Source organism: Sorex araneus, chromosome 9, assembly GCF_027595985.1.
Source record: "Sorex araneus isolate mSorAra2 chromosome 9, mSorAra2.pri, whole genome shotgun sequence".
Taxonomy (NCBI): domain Eukaryota; kingdom Metazoa; phylum Chordata; class Mammalia; order Eulipotyphla; family Soricidae; genus Sorex; species Sorex araneus.
The window spans coordinates 62,180,204-62,196,391 of record NC_073310.1 but is presented as its reverse complement, the minus strand read 5'-3'; the positions used below and the strand labels follow the sequence as shown (position 1 = coordinate 62,196,391).

Here is a 16,188-nt window from a genome sequence, read left to right as displayed (position 1 = left end):
CTGTTGAATCATCACGCCACCCTTGTCTAACTGTGTTGTAACTGCAAATTCCCTGGTATAGAACTCTAAGGCATCAATGGACCAAATAATGTTCTAATATAGCCAATGCTGGCTGCTCAAATTACTTTTTCCCATGGCAAAAACTTACACATTGGAGCATTACTTTATTCCTAAATGTCACTGGTTTCTTCAACTAGCATAATTAGTTGAAAATCTAGATGTATTTTAATATTTTTTAAATGATGGATGTTTTCTACTATCTATGTATATAAATTAATATATAGGAATATAAAAGCTTCTCATTTCAATTTGGTGGAATTTATTGAAAATTAACTTCAAACAAGTTCACCTTAATGTTAATATCCAAAAGATTCTCTTTGGGCAGAGAGACAGCCGAAAGGGCTGAACGCATGCTATGCTGCTGGGAACCAGGCGTGATCTCTGACACCAAATGATCCAGAAGCACTGCTGGGAGCAATCCCCATGTACAGGGCCAGGAGTAGCTCCTGAGCACTGCTGGGGATGGCCAGAAATCTAAAGAAATAAAGGTTATCTTGCTGAAGTTTCCTAGGGAGAAGCAGACATTCCCAGAGGTTTCCAATCCATTATAACTGCTAAATTACTAATGACTTTACCTTTGAAGATGCCCATTTGACAGGCATGCCCTTCCCCACTTATGAATAATTCCATCAAATTCTGCTCTCTAATGGACTTTGAAAAGCATATTGTTTCCTAGCACCCCTGCAAGGCTACCAAGATTTATGGTGCTAGGACAGGAACAACATAAGAACTCAGCGGAGAGCAACATTTTTATAGGCTTATAGCATTTGAGTACCAAAGGATTTCATCCCTCCTTATTTTATGAAAATTATTTTATCAATGGTAAGTCAGAGGAACACAGGTAAATCTTCTCAGTATATATCCATGCATGTGAGTAAGATTCCCCTTTCACGAAGACCTTCCACCATAACTGATAGTAAGGTATTTTCTTCCTGAAACATTCTGGTCAAGTCCTAAAACACTGAGTTTACCACGGGAAACTAAAATTTGAATCTATGTTGGAGGATTTATTTCATTAATTCTGCTATTTGTTTTAAGGGGTGGGGATTCCTGGAAACAGCAGGGAAAGATGAAATAGTCTGTTTTCCAGAAGCCAGCAGCTGACAGAATTGGAAATAGGGAGTTAGCAAGATGGTGAGGTTGGCTGTCTCCAAGCAACACCTCCAACGTCTGCTCATACACTGCAGTCATAATGGGCATCCCCGAACCACAGTCTCCTGAGTTCTCATCCTGTCGAGGCAAATTCTATCTACAGGCAATTGCTCACCTCAAGATAATCTTTGCTGCAATCATCATGGTGTTCCAGGCTCAAAGTTCCAAAAGTAAATGTTATCAGAAGGTCAGGCGAAGTTACCACTTTCCAAACGCAATCTCTTCCTGATGGATAGCTTCCAGGATAGCCCGGAGAGACGATAGAACCATAGGTACCGGTCAGCACACCTCCGCACTCTAAAACGAGAAGGAAATAAAGATAACTTTACATTTGTATACAAGATATGGCTCGTGTAGGATCGTCATAGTTCTTGCCACGAGGAGCCATTCGTTGAAATGCTGAGCAGCCTCTCAATCAAACAGGGGTTTTGAGCTTTCCAGTTTGATAGTTATAAATCCAGAAGTGGCGACGGATAAACGAATGGATCGTCCATGCGTGGAGCTCTGTGACGATGTGATTATACAGAGACAGGATTGAAAACACAGAGCCATGAGGATGACTAATGAGATGATAGATTCATTCTTTTTGCTTTGAAGAAGATGAATTCCACGTATTAACTCTAAAATTTCAGAAACCCAAGGCCAGTGAGGTAGTTCAAGTACTAAATCACAGGCCAGGCAGCACGTCAGGCTGGGTGTGGGTCAGACACCGAGCCCGCAGGGCCCCCTTGCTGGATGACCATCGCTGGGCTCTGAGGTGGCCTCTACAGAAAATCACTCCGAAACCTTATCAATGCATGCCATCTTAGAAAAACAGTACCCCTTAAGAGAGCACAGAATAGCAAGTATTTAGGAGAAAAAACAGAGATGCAGAATAATTGGGGATTAAATCTATAAACCAGTGCGAAGATAAAATGAAAAGGGGATTAAATTTATATTAAATTGATGGAATGGCAGGGTCAATATCCTTAAGAAGTGATTTCCACTGAGTTGATTACTGAGTCAGAGCAATGCCAACAATATCCCTGTGGGCTGTTGAGAAAAATTATTCAATGGATTCCAAAATGAACATGCAAATGTAGAGGATCTGGCATACGATTTTAAAAACTGAGAATTTACACTACCAGATTTCAAGCTTCAATTGTTAAGTTAATGTGGCAGAAGGATCAAGATAGACCAATAAAAAGATGAGCTACTTCAGAAACAGATTTATTGATGAATGAATTAAAGGCTTCTTATACTGCTCTCTCCACTTTCCGTTTTGCCCCATTCTGGGGCCACTCCAGGTGGTACTTGGGGGCTACTCCTGGGCTGTGATGGGGGCACAGTCTCACTTCTGCCAAGCCTTTTCTGCACGTGCTTGGTCTGATGAGCTCTCTCTCTGCAACTCTCCGCATCTTTATGTGTTTCAAATTTCCATAGTAGAAATGTGACTGAAGCAGAGCACTATAAACAAAGCTGCAACAACGATCAAGCCAATTACCCAATGAGTTTCCCAGTTGGGTGAAGGAAGAGGAAGAGCACTAAGTGAGGGAGTGGGCAGGGCCTCACCCACACGGCGCCATTCACCGCAGAACATCTACAAACATTGGGGCTGGAGCGATAGCACAGCGGGTAGAGCGTTTGCCTTGCACGCGGCCAACCCGGGTTCAAATCCCAGCATCCCATATGGTCCCCTGAGCACCGCCAGGAGTAACTCCTGAGTGCAGAGCCAGAGTAACCCCTGTGCATCGCCAGGTGTGTCCCAAAAAGCAAAAGCCAAAAAAAAAAATCTACAAACACTGTTGGGAAATTTCATTAGGAGCCCATTCATTTAGTTCAAGTTATTATTATTATTATTATTATTATTACTACTACTACTACTACTACTAGTAGTAGTAGTAGTAGTAGTATCTCTGCATGCTGAATCAAACTCACATTCATCGTGGATTTATCTGACTTACAATAATTAGGGGTCGAGGGGAATAAAGACGTGAATTAGAGGCGATGTAGGATGGCACTTTAGGAGTAGGGGGGTGTAATAACTTTTGCACATCAATATCAGAAACATTAAGACAATTGTAACCATATTATCTGAACTATAATGAAAATAAATCAATCTTTTAAAAAATTATTTGAATGCTTAAAGACCTCTAGAATGGGAGGGGCAGGAAAGTTGGGGTCCAGGCAGGTGGCATCAAGGATGGGCGTGCATGCTTGCATCCTTGAGCCACAGCAGCCTCAGGCACTTCTGGGAGTGGCCCCAAGCACTTCTGCACCTGACCCCCAAATAATAGCTGGGGATGTGGCTCAGAGTGCCTGGGTGAAGCTTCCCACGCTACAAAATAAAAATCATAATTTTAGTTATTGAAAGGCACCATAGAGGACAGAAGCGCCCAGCAGCCAGTGTCCAGTGGGCTCGAAAAATTCCCACGGTGGCCAAGAAGACTTGGTGCCCCCAGACGTGGCTCTGTCATTCTCCATCTGACACGGACCTGGTTGCTGGGTCTCCCACCGGGCCGTGAAGCCTCTCCCGCTGCTCAGATGCTCTGAGTAGAAGTGGAAGAAGAGCGCGTTGTCGCTGCTGAGGACGGGCTGGGGCCGCTGGGTGCCGCAGAACCTCCCGAGCTGGAAGGCGGCCGAGGAGTCACCGTCGTAGACCTGAAGAAACTCGCTCGGACAGTTGGTCGCAGGTTCCAGCTGGAAAAAGCTGAAAGTGACACGCAGCACCTGCAAGATAAAGGTCACCGTGGACGTTTTCCACTTGCAGGCTCGTCCTCCAGAATCAGGCGGCACTGGTGCAGGGCCCCTTTCCAGAGTGCTGGCCTGCAGTGCAGCACAGTTGGAGGTACTGGCTGCTCAGAGGACACCTGTTAGACAACGCTTCGTCCTAACTTCAGCTAATATCAAAGTATATTACAATCTTCAAATTAACACAGGGGATTTTTTTAAACAGCTACCCTGGGTGTATGAGTAAGATCCAGAGAACGCACTTATTTTGTGCAGAGAATTTGAAGAGTGTGAAAACACTGAATTATTTTCAGCACAAGAAACAGAACAGACATATGCACCAAAGCCCAGAGTTTCCTCCTGCCTCAATTTCTTTGGTGTTGGGGGTGGGGAGGTGGCGTAAGGGGGACATTGTACAACCCACCCTCTCAACAAATTGTGAAGTACCTAATATTTCATTCTGAGCACTACATGGTGAGCATATCTCTAAAACTCACTCATCTAGCATAAATGAAACTTTGTACCCATTGAATCAATGGATTAATGAAATAGATCTACTTAAATTTCTTGGAATTTTAAAGTTCATTAAACAAAGACACTGCAAAGGCACAGCTGGTAGCACTGTAGTACTATCGCACTATCACCCCACTATTCATCGATTTGCTCGAGCAGGCACCAGTAACATCTCCATTGTGAGACTTATTGTTACTGTTTTGGGCATATTGAATACACCATGGCGAGCTTGCCAGGCTCTGCTGTGCGAGCAGGATACTCTCGGTAGCTTGTGCTCTCCAAGAGGGATGGAGGAATCGAATCCAGGTTGGTCACGTGCAAGGCAAACGCCCTACCCGCTGTGCTATTGCTCCAGTCCACTGTTTTAAATCAGTAAAATCCATTGGGCATTTGAATAGTCTCCCTGGAATTAAGTTTAAAGACTATTGTCATTCACAAGACTATTATGAATTCACATTCACAAACCTCAATTTCCTGTAGCAAGTAGCAGATACACTTATTCTCAGCCCTAGGTCCCACCGGGTTGATTCTCTTACGATCTCTTAAGGTCCCAGTGGGACATTGAGGCCCAACTCATATACCTCTGGGAAGGCGTGAGATAGTCTACAAAATTTAGTGGCTGGATACTATTAAAAAATGAGGAATTCCAAGAGGATTAAAGGTAATTTTAAGAGTGGTGAGCATGAGGGGGTTGGAGTGATAGCACAGTGGGTAGGGCGTTTGCCTTGCACGCGGCCGACCCAGGTTCAAATCCCAGCATCCCATATGGTCCCCTGAGTACCGCCAGGGGTGATTCCTGAGTGCATGAGCCAGGATTGACCCCTGTGCATTGCTGGGTGTGACCCAAAAAGCAAAAAAAAAAAAAAGAGTGGTGAGCATGAGGGGTCAGAGTCATATGATACAGCAGGTTTCCTTGCACGCGGTTGACCCAGGTTCAATCCCTGGCATTCTATATGGTTCCTTGAGCATTGCCAGGAATAATTCCCAAATGCAGAGACAGGGGTAACCCCTGGGCATAGCCAGATGTGTCCCAAAAAGCCAAAAAATAAATAGTGTTAAGCATGAAAGCAGGAGAGAGTAAATGCAAAATATCTCTGAGATAAAGTATTAGAAAGTACAGATGCAAAGGTTGCAATAGTAAAGATTTAAAAGTAAAATATAAAAGATTCTGTACTTACAACCACATTTTAAACAGCCCAACACTAGGGCTGGAGGGATAGTTCAGCAGATAGAACACTTGCCTTGCACAGGGCTGGACCAGTTCTGATTCCTGGCACCCCACATGACCCCAAGCCCCATCAGAAGGACCCCTGAGTGCCAAGCCAGGAGTATGAACAGGAGTGGCATCCCCAAAAAACTGTGGCCCAACAACCAAATGGAGGTTATGGAATTTAATTTCCACTATGACAGAGTCACAATAACATTCTGCTAAAGAAAACTAAATTATCCAGGATCATTTTGAAATATTATGTTAGGAGATACTTAAGCTCTGTAACCTAGAATTGTATCATTTTTCCCTTGCAGAAATTTCAATGAAAATTAAATAAATGTAGATGAACCAAATTCTCATTGCAATATGCAGTATATCATATAGATGTTGATGGAGATAAGAGCATATAAAAACACAATAATCGAGTCAAACAACATGGATTTTCTTACAAATTGAAAAGAATGGTATGAAAACTTTTTCACAAAATAGTTTTTCTTGAAAGAAAAAAATATTTACAATGCCAGGAAAGAGAACTCATGAAAACTCAATGAAAGGAAGGAAATTCACATAACATACCCAGTGGGAAATTGATTTTGTAGCTTGTCATACAGTGGCACATTATCAGGCCAGGAAAAGTCCTTCTTTCACAAAGGGAAAAAAAATTCTGACCTTGTACAATGACCTCTGTGACATTCGCTTGCTGGGAAATATTAGTAGAATTTCAAGAGAAAACCTTATCTATTCAGGGCATGCAACTTTATTTTAATGAGCCTGGGAGGTGGCTGGGAAGTAAATATTTGGGGAGGTCTAAGTGATTAATGTTGTTGGGGGGGAGCACTGAGAAACTCAAGTTCGGATCTGAACCTGGAGAATGTTCACTGCGGCATGCAGGGAGTCGGATGGCTGAAAATGAGTCAACATGGGTCAGATACAAATTGTCTGCCACTTGCCACCACACCTTCTCCAGATGGAGCCCCGGCGACACTGAGCAGCAACTAACAGGGCTCTGGGATGCAGGACTGGGACAGCTCCGAACCGCACAGCCGCTAACTCGGCCACATGACCTTTTCTAAAAACTGAAAACATACAATCTTTTAATGGAAAACTAATTATCAAATGCTTCCTTGGTAGTAGGGCTGTCTTTCTTGGGTGGAAACTCCAACAACAATAGTGAGTTTTGTGTTGAAATATGGAACATAATCATAGTAAAGAGAAAATGAAGTGAAATTCATACAGTTGGGGGTAGGGGGTGGGGGCGGGGGGTATACTGGAGTTTTTGGTGGTGGAATATGGGCACTGGTGAATGGATGGGTGTTTGAGTATATTATAACTGAGACATAAACCTGAGAACTTTGTAACTTTCCACATGGTGATTCAATAAAAAATAATTTTAAAAAATTGCCACTGGACAGTTCTCCAGCTGCACGCGGTTCCATTTCCTCAAATGGACAATCAGAATAATAATTCTTATATTTCATGGTCAGGAGAGTTCAAATACAATGTACGTGAAGCAATTAGCAAAACACTGGCACATGGGAAGACACAGAAAGGATACCACATGTGGTAAGAAAACTATTTAGGTAGGGGACCCATTTTTCATAATAATGCAGCATCAGTGACCATCTTGAGACAGTATGGTCTCAGTGAAAACATGACTTTAAAAATCAGGGCTGGTCTCAGTATCTCTATTGCAAACCATAATGCCCAAAATGGGGAGGGGAGAGAGAGAGAGAGATAGAGAGAGAGAGAGAGAGGTGTCTGCCATAGAGGCAGACTGGGTTGGGGTGGCGGAAGGGAAACTGGGGACATTGGTGGTGGGAAATGTACACTGGTGGAGGGATGGGTGTTGGATCATTGTATAACCAAAAACTGATCATAAACAACTTTGTAACTGTGTATCTCATAGTGATTCAATGCAAAAAAAAAGAAGAAGAAGAAAAAAGAAAAAAAACAGGGCCAGACAGAGAACAGCAGGTAAAGTGTTTGATTTACATGGGACCAAGCCAGCTTTGATCCCCAGCACCACATATGGTTTCCTGAGCACCAGTGACCCCTGAGCATAAAGCCAGGAGTAAGCCCTGAACATCACCAGGTACGGTCCAACAAAAATATATAGTATGTTTTAATTAAAAATAAATTAATTAATGGCAAGCAACAAGTATCACCAATGTTGGACAAAGCAAGGGCATTAGCACAGGATTCAGGATTTCAATTCCAATTAAAGAGTATTTTTTTTTTTTTTTTTGCTTTTTGGGTCACACCCGGTGATGCACAAGGGTTACTCCTGGCTCGGGCACTCAGGAATTACTCCTGGCGGTGCTTGGGGGACTGAGAATCAACCCCAGGTCAGCTGCATGCAAGGCAAACACCCTACCCACTGTGCTATCACTTCAGCCCCCAATTAAAGAGTATTTCTAAAAACTTACCTGAGACCTCTTAGATTTTATTCTGTGACCTACGAATTTAGGATCCTATTTCTCATTTCATGGAGTCAGTGCAAAGTTACAGAAGAGTATGCAACCTATATAGCAAAGATACTTGCTCCCCAAAGCCAGTGACACTAAGGGCTCACAGCCTTTGGACAACTGAATTATCTTGAGATGCCCTTTATGTCACAGATAAACATATCACTACATCCACTCGATGCACATTTGTGCAGGAGCACCCTTTATTTACCTTCCCCTCCTCGATTCTGATAACCCAGAAGCAGTTGACATCGTGAACGTAACCGACTTCAGGACTCTTGTAGCTGAAGCTTCCATCGACGGCTGACAGGGACCCTCCGCAAACTGCAAAGAAAGAAGAGATGGACTCTGCCTTCCAGAGACTGCGGCACACGGAGGAGATGCCGCCATTCCACCTGGGGGCTCAAACACTTAGTCTGAGTAAGTCCTGGGGAGGACCGAAGCCCAGGGGCTGATTCATCTCCTTCCATAGCTCTCCTGCAAGTCCCACCTCTCATCCCAGCTCCTGGCTCCTTCTTCCCCACCAAGCGCTCCCCTACCTCTTTGTGTCTTCCTGACTCTCTCTACCTCTGTCCCACCCACCTCATACATTCAGGTCTTCACTGCCCTTCTCTTAGTCTTTCTCTCCTCAAATGGATACTTGTCAGAGAACACAGAGAGGCAATATTTTGTGCTTCCTTACTGTTGCATCTCACAAGGTCTGTGATTGTTCTAAACACGTAAACACAGTCTGGACAGAGGGACTGATGCAGAATCAGGAGTGACAGTCAGGGGTGGAGGAATCGGAAGAGACTTAATGGAGAAAGCTGCCTGGAAGAATGTTTAGGGACAGACCCCTTTTGATGGAAAGCAAAGAAAAAACTGGGGGAGGTTTGGAGACATATCTCAAATAAGTAAGAGCAGAAAGTCAGGAAAGATGTCCAACAGAATGAGAGAATTTCTAGGGACGTAGTAAAAATTAAGGTCCAATGGACAGGGTGGAGGGTGAGACCTGGTTATAGAAGATAATTAAAAAATGTTCCAAAGTTTATTGAATGGGCAATGAGGAGTCACTGTATATTCCAGAGCAGGAGAGTGACCTAATTATAGCTAATATTCGATGGAAATTAAATGGTGGCTATAAAAAAAGCTCTTAGTTGAAAAAATGCAAAGGGCAATACTGCAGCATATTTTATTTTACAGATAGACATAATGAAAATGGAAAATACTAATTTAATTCTCTCTTTGAGGAAAGATTCTTTGGGTTTAAGCTGAGATCTATAAATATTTGCCTTCTGAATTCTATTTACCCCTGTCATTTCTGCAAGGAAAGATAGAGCTCGAAGCATCTGAGTGATTGCAGAAGAAAGTTAGTTCAATCAAAGAATTTGTAGTGAGGCCCATTAAGTAATGACACATCCCAGACTGGTGTGAGAAATGCTGACTGTACCTTGCTGGGGTATCTGACAGAAAGTTCCAGTCCAGAAGGGCGTGCATTCACAACTGAAACCGTTAATACCATCAACACAAGTACCCCCATTCAAACAGGGGTTGCTTGCACATTCGTTGATGTTTTCTGTGCAGTTCACACCAGCCCAGCCTGGTTCACAGTTACAGAGATAACCAGACACCGTTTCCTAAGAAAAGAAAAAAATTAATTCCGTAAAACAAATGATAGGTAAACTTGAATCAGCCCAATTAATCACACAGTGCTGTGACTCTGCGTCGTAGCTGTGGGTCCTTAAGCATCGTCCAGTAGCTGGACGTATATTCATTTAAAAGTTGTTACCAAACATAAAATGTTAGATTTCCTTTTGGGATCAAACTGTAGACTTTGGGGACCAGGGAGTTGCAGACAGTTTCTTATCTTGAATCATTACTTAAAATTCATGAATAGCAGGAAACACCTTTCTTAGAAGTGGAACTGAAAGCATCCTCAAGTATTCTGTCTCCCCGGGAAGAACAAAGAACTCACGGTGCAATGTCCATTTAAACAGGGACGACTTAGGCAGAGGTCACTGAGTTTCTGGCATCCTTTTGGCCCATAACCATGTCCAGTATATCCTGGGAGACAGGTGCAGAGAGGCAAGGAACCTGTTCAGAAATGAAAACGGAAGTGTAAATACAAGCGTGCCTGGGTCACACCCGGCCACTGAAGTCAGGTTGTGCTGTCGAGGATGTGAGGTATGTAATTACCCAAGTAAAGTCTGCACTTCCTGGGAGCAGACAAGACAAGCTAAGAGGAAGAAATAGTCACTGTCATCCCCTTGCTCATCGATTTTTCGAGCGGGCACCAGTAACGTCTCTCATTGTGAGACTTATTGTTACTGTTTTTGGCATATCCAATATGCCACGGGAAGCTTGCCAGGCTCTGCCGTGTGGGCAAGATACTCTTGGTAGCTTGCTGGGCTCTCCAAGAGGGGCGGAGGAATCGAACACGGGTCAGCCGCGTGAAAGGCGAATGCCCTACCGCTGTGCTATCACTCCAGCCCAGAAGAAATAGAAGAATCTTAATTTTTCTTTTTTTTTTTTGAATCTTAAGAGCAGAAAAGGCACTCAGGATTTCCAAAGTCTTCCTCAAGGGTCAACAAGGGCTCCATGGGGCCTTATGTTGTGGCCCCACATTGTGACCAAAATGAGGGACACCGAGGGGAAGAGTCCTTTCTCATCATGGAAGGGCTGACAGTTGAAAAGGCCTTCTGACTAGACCGCTGCAAGCACTCTATACATATTCAATGTTTTAATCCTCTTAATAACAATTAATCCTCTTTATCCTCCAAGTAGGGGAAAATTATAATCTCCACTTAGAGAATTTCTTTTTTAAAGCACAGAGAGATAATAAAATTACTTGACACCTTGGGCTGGAAAGACAGTAGGGCTGGGTAGGGAGCTCACCTTACACACACCAACCCAGCACCGAATATGGTCCTCAAGGGCCTCTCAGGAGTGACTCCTGAGTCCAAAGCCAGGAGCAATCCCTAAACACTGCCACGTGGGGTCCAAAAACTAAACAAACCAAACAGCCAAATCAAAAAAAAAAATTAAAGTAGGGGCTGGAGCGATAGCACAGCGGGTAGGGCGTTTGCCTTGCACACAGCTGACCTGGGTTTGATTCCCAGCATCCCATATGGTCCCCTGAGCACCGCCAGGAGTAATTCCTGAGTACAGAGCCAGCAGTAATCCCTGTGCATCACCAGGTGTGACCCAAAAGGCAAAAGCAAAAAAAAAAAAAACACTAAAGTAAAATAAAAATGACACATAGCTAGAATACAGTGAAGCGAAGGGGAAACCAAAACATCAAGAATCTTTTCCTACAATCCACAATCCTAATCACTTCAATGTCCTACATCACTTACTAACCATTTAAAATAGCCGCAAGTAAATATGTGCATAATATACGTACTGAAATATATATACCTTATAACATGCATATGACATAAACTAAAATATACACACATAGTGGGCTGGAGTGATGTTGGGCTTTTGCCTTTCATGCGGCTGACCTGTGTTCGATCCTTCGCCCCTCTCGGAGAGCCCAGCAAGCTACTGAGAGTATGGAGCCCGAACGGCAGAGCCTGGCAAGCTACCTGTGAGTATTAGATATGCCAAAAACAGTAACAATAAGTCTCTCAATGAGAGACGTTACTGGTGCCTGCTCGAACAAATCAATGAGCAACGGGATGACAGTGACATTATTTTATATTCATGCACATGTAACAGGCTAGTACAAATAAAAATTGCATTTCAAAAATGCAAAAAAAAGTACAAGTAAAAAATGGCATGACAAGTGATATATATTATTCAGTAAATGAAATTACATAAGCAAAATGAAAACAATTGGACCTTCTTTGTGGAGAAATGTTTCAAGTCAGATATATATTTGATGGTATAGGCAAAACAAAATTGAGAAGATCAAAGATATTAATGTAAGATAAAATGAAACCATGTAAGTATAAAAACAAACTACTTGAAAAGTTTTGGAACTTAGAGGAAAGACTTGCCCGGGTATAACTTGGAGGGAGGTAATCTAAAAGAAAAGGCTTATCTTCTTTATTACATAAAAATCTTAAACTTCTAAATTGAAAAAGATCACCACAAAAAAATTTTAAATACCAAGAAAATTACAATGAGACCTAAAGATGACTAATAAGCTAATATCCTTCATACATAATGGAACTTTCAAACAAAAGTGTAGATGAACAAAGAACATAAGTCAATAGGAAAAAAACAGCCAGTAAAAATGTGAAAAGTATGCATGCTTAGTAGTCAAAAATACAGTATTAAGCAATTTTTCCTATAAAGTTGACCAAGGGGAAAAGTAATAATAATACCCATTATTGTAAAGGGTGTAGTAAGTTCAAACACTATTGGAGAGTATATACATTTCCAAAGAAATTTTAACTATGTATATATTTGTGTGTATACGTGCATATGTACACATATTTTTATTGTAAGACTCTCTTATAATCTTTGCACACATGGTTGGTTGTTGCCCTGTATCCAATTTCCCCTTTCTTAGTGGTGAACTGATTTCAGCCGGGAGCATGAGTGCCTACACGACTCTGTCTGATTTCTCAGTTTCCCCGTAGCCAGAGTTTAGCCACAAGGCTCAGCGGTGGCCAGAGACACAGAAACAAATGGAAGAGGCCTTCAAGGGAGGTAAAAGATCCTTCTTCCTCTTTTCTCCTTCCTAATCCCTGGCATACATTCATGAATTTGGTTAGCTGGCTAACGACTTTGGGGAATAATTCCTGAAAGAAAAGATCATTAAAGAACTCAGTGTAGTAGAATAAATATATGTGGAGTTTTATAACAGAGGTTCATTTTTAATTTGAAGACCAAACTAAGAGTTCTTGTGGCAGAGGGTTTGGCATCAAAAATGCCGACTTCAATGACCTGAAAGACCCCAAACCAGGGCCAGAGAGATAGTGAGTGGGTGGGGGGCTTGCTTTGCACTTAGCCATCCCAGATTCAGTCCCTGGCACCACATATGCGTCCTTGAGCCCAGAGCCAGGAAGTAAGCCCCGGGCACTGTTGGGTAGGACCAAAACCCCAAAACAAGCAAATCGAACACCCAAGCCAGGGGGCTAAGTCCTACCTAGCACTGAAGAGCAGGACGCTTGCTGGTGGCAGCCGCCGTTGTTCACTGTACAGAGATCCACGAGCGTGCACACCCGCCCATCGCCCTGGAACCCTAAATGGAGCAAGAGCCACAAGGCGTCAGGAGAGCACACAAAGCATAAGTCCAGTGTCCCGACAATCCAACACCCTAACGCAGAACAGCCCGGCACCTCCACTGTAGGCGCAGAAGACGCACAGAGGACATGTCAGAGGCACAGCAAAGAGAAGGGACACCAGGAACTAGGTCTCCGCTGTTCATAGCAAGTTTCAGGGCTGGCTCTGAAGCAGAACCAAAAGAAACAGAACCAAACAGCTGAAATTGCTAGCTGACTGAAAAACTGTTGACACTAAGGAAGCTAACGATTTTCTTTTTTAGCTCCAGCGACTTGGATGAACACTCTAGGAACTGGATCATTATAATTCAAGGTTTTGTTCATAAAACATAGAGAAGGGTTTTAGTTGATCCTCAATGTTCCCTGAATTTACTGGGTAGTAATGCAATTTGGATTCCAGAATGGCAGTAATGATTTTTTTGATTGATCAGTTGCCGTTTATTCCATTCTCTCCATGCGCCTGTTCCAGTCTCTCTGAGCTCCCCATTTCTCCTCTCTCCTCTTTCTCCCCCAGCACTCTTTCTCCCTAGCTCCTCATTCCTCCATCCCAGCTCTCTGGATTCTGCCAGTAATGATTTTTTTCCAGAAGAAAACAATAATATGTTTCATAGGCCCACAACTACTCCTGCTAGGGAGTGAGAATTATATGTAAAACATAGGTGTAGAATATAAATAAATTATTTATGCTAGCAATAAAGCTACAGGTTTACCATCTATAGGTGGGAAAAAGCAATCCTGTACTTTCTCAGCACACCACTATTTGTTTTATTGTAAGTTTTATTGTTTTCCATTGCCATTCAAAGTAACTTTTTTTCTTATGACATTATAACATCGCTAGACTCATAAAGCCTTAATAGTGCACATAGGACTAAAAGTTACTTAAGTGCACACCTTCCTGCACTATTACGTGCTGAAACTTGGAAATTATATTTAAGAAATGATACAAAATCCTGTTTTAAAATATTTAGTTAGTTGGTACTGGTAGGAAGAATCTGGCTACGGCACCTGGCGGGCAAGGCCCACAGTGGTGAGATCCGTCTGTGTTCACACACTCGACAAGTGGGGCCACAGAACAGCCGCCGTTATCCACTGCACATTCGTTGATGTCTTCGCAGTTGTATCCATTTCCTTGCCAGCCTAGGAGGAAAAAAAACAACGTTTGAAAGTCTTACACAACCAATTAACCAACACAAAATGCAAGTAGTGCAAAATCATGTTTTAATCTACTCAACACAGGAATTATGGATTAAAATGAATACATAATCCATATAAATAAGAGATAAGACAGGGGCAGTTTATCTTATCATTGCCTGGCACAGAGCTGACTTGGATTGATCCCAAGCACCCCACGTGATCCTCTAAGCTCTGTCAGGAGTGATCCCTTGGCACAGAACCAAGAGAAAGCCCTGAGCACAGAGCCAGGAGTAAGCCCTGAGCACCTCTGAGTGTGACAAAAAAAATAAAATAAAATAAAATTTTAAAAGTGCTATGTACTCTACCTGTCAGAATGGGAAAAAAAAAATTCAAATTCTTAAATTGAATTCTTGAAAAGAGGTAAGCCAGTGGAGTACTCTTGAAAGCCATTAGACCAGAAGACAAATCAGCAGAGACTTCTTGGAAAGAGCCCAGCAGTATTCACTTAAAACATTCAAAGACATACTTTTTGATTAACAATTTCTCTTCTTGAACCTGTCTTACAGTGATAGAACTGTCAATATATAAGTATGTAAATAAGATGTTGGCAGTCTAGTATGAGAATAAAATCTCAATAACTAGTGGGGCATAGTTGGATATATCATGATTCAGCTATACAACAGCACATAGTTTGGTAAAATACATACATATTGTTGGAATTTTGAAAGATTGGAGGTAAGGGAGGAGAATATAATTTTACTGTAGACATTTTAGTCAATTGTTACAATGAGTTTGCATTACTTATAATTCAAATATTAAAACTATAATAATAATGTTTACTATAAATATATAGGTTTGGGGGCTACACCATCAGTGCCAAGGTGCTCTTCCAGAGGTGCTCAGGGGACTAGTAAATGCAGTATCAGGAATCAAACTCAGGGTCTCGAACACTCAATGACCTCCCTGGCTCTATAAAACATTAAGTATCTAAGTAGCCCTCCATAGTAATAATCTGCCGAGAAAAGTATCACATTTGTGCATGAAGAAATGAGGGCAGAGTAAAAAGTTGGCAGGAGATATGCTCAAACGTTAATGGTGGTAGTGTTGTGAATAAGATGGCCGGGATGAGGTTCTGTTCTTCATTTTACTTTTTACAAATTTTCATTGATTTATTTTTTATAAGCAACATATGTTGCTCTGACATTCAGGAGAAATAAGATGATCAACAGTCAAATAAAAAGCTCTTGTTAATTTTCTCTCTCCAATAAAAAACAAATGTGGTATACGTACTACACTGTCCATTCTAGAACCTGAACAATTACTTTTTCTGATTTCTCCTTTTTTATTGACTGCCGTTGGGAAACTCCCTTCCTACTGTCACTGGCAATTAACTATTGGTGATTTTCACTTGCCCGGAAGAACTCAGAAAAATTCTTTCTTCAACTTCTTTCTAGTTTTATAAAAACCTAAGCCTATCCCAAGCAGACGCCCGTGAGCCCGTGGCCGTTGCATGAGGCCCAGGGTGGGGCTGCAGGGGACCTTGGACAAGCCAGTGCTCTCTTGACGCCTCCAGAACTTAGATTTTCGTCTTGTGTTTCTTTTGTTTGGGGGCTGCACCTGGCGGAGCTCAGGGCTTACTCTGGCTCTGTGCTGGTGGGCTTTGGGGCGCTGGGATGGAATCCAGGTCGTCCAGGTGTAAAGCGAGCACCCTCCCTGCTGGCTACGGCCCTGG

The 16,188-nt window shown here is 42.4% G+C and overlaps 1 protein-coding gene across 1 annotated transcript in view; it reads right to left on the bottom strand.

Moving 5' to 3' along the window:
• CUBN (cubilin) overlaps window positions 1-16,188 on the bottom strand; it is a 271,581-nt gene that overhangs the window by 237,508 nt on the left and 17,885 nt on the right. The window contains exons 9-15 of the mRNA XM_004605343.2: window positions 14,328-14,459; window positions 13,187-13,282; window positions 10,064-10,182; window positions 9,539-9,725; window positions 8,321-8,433; window positions 3,687-3,921; window positions 1,328-1,509 (exon numbers count right to left, since the gene is read on the bottom strand). Coding sequence (XP_004605400.2) covers window positions 1,328-1,509; window positions 3,687-3,921; window positions 8,321-8,433; window positions 9,539-9,725; window positions 10,064-10,182; window positions 13,187-13,282; window positions 14,328-14,459 — 1,064 coding nt within the window. The remainder of the gene's footprint in view (window positions 1-1,327; window positions 1,510-3,686; window positions 3,922-8,320; window positions 8,434-9,538; window positions 9,726-10,063; window positions 10,183-13,186; window positions 13,283-14,327; window positions 14,460-16,188) is intronic.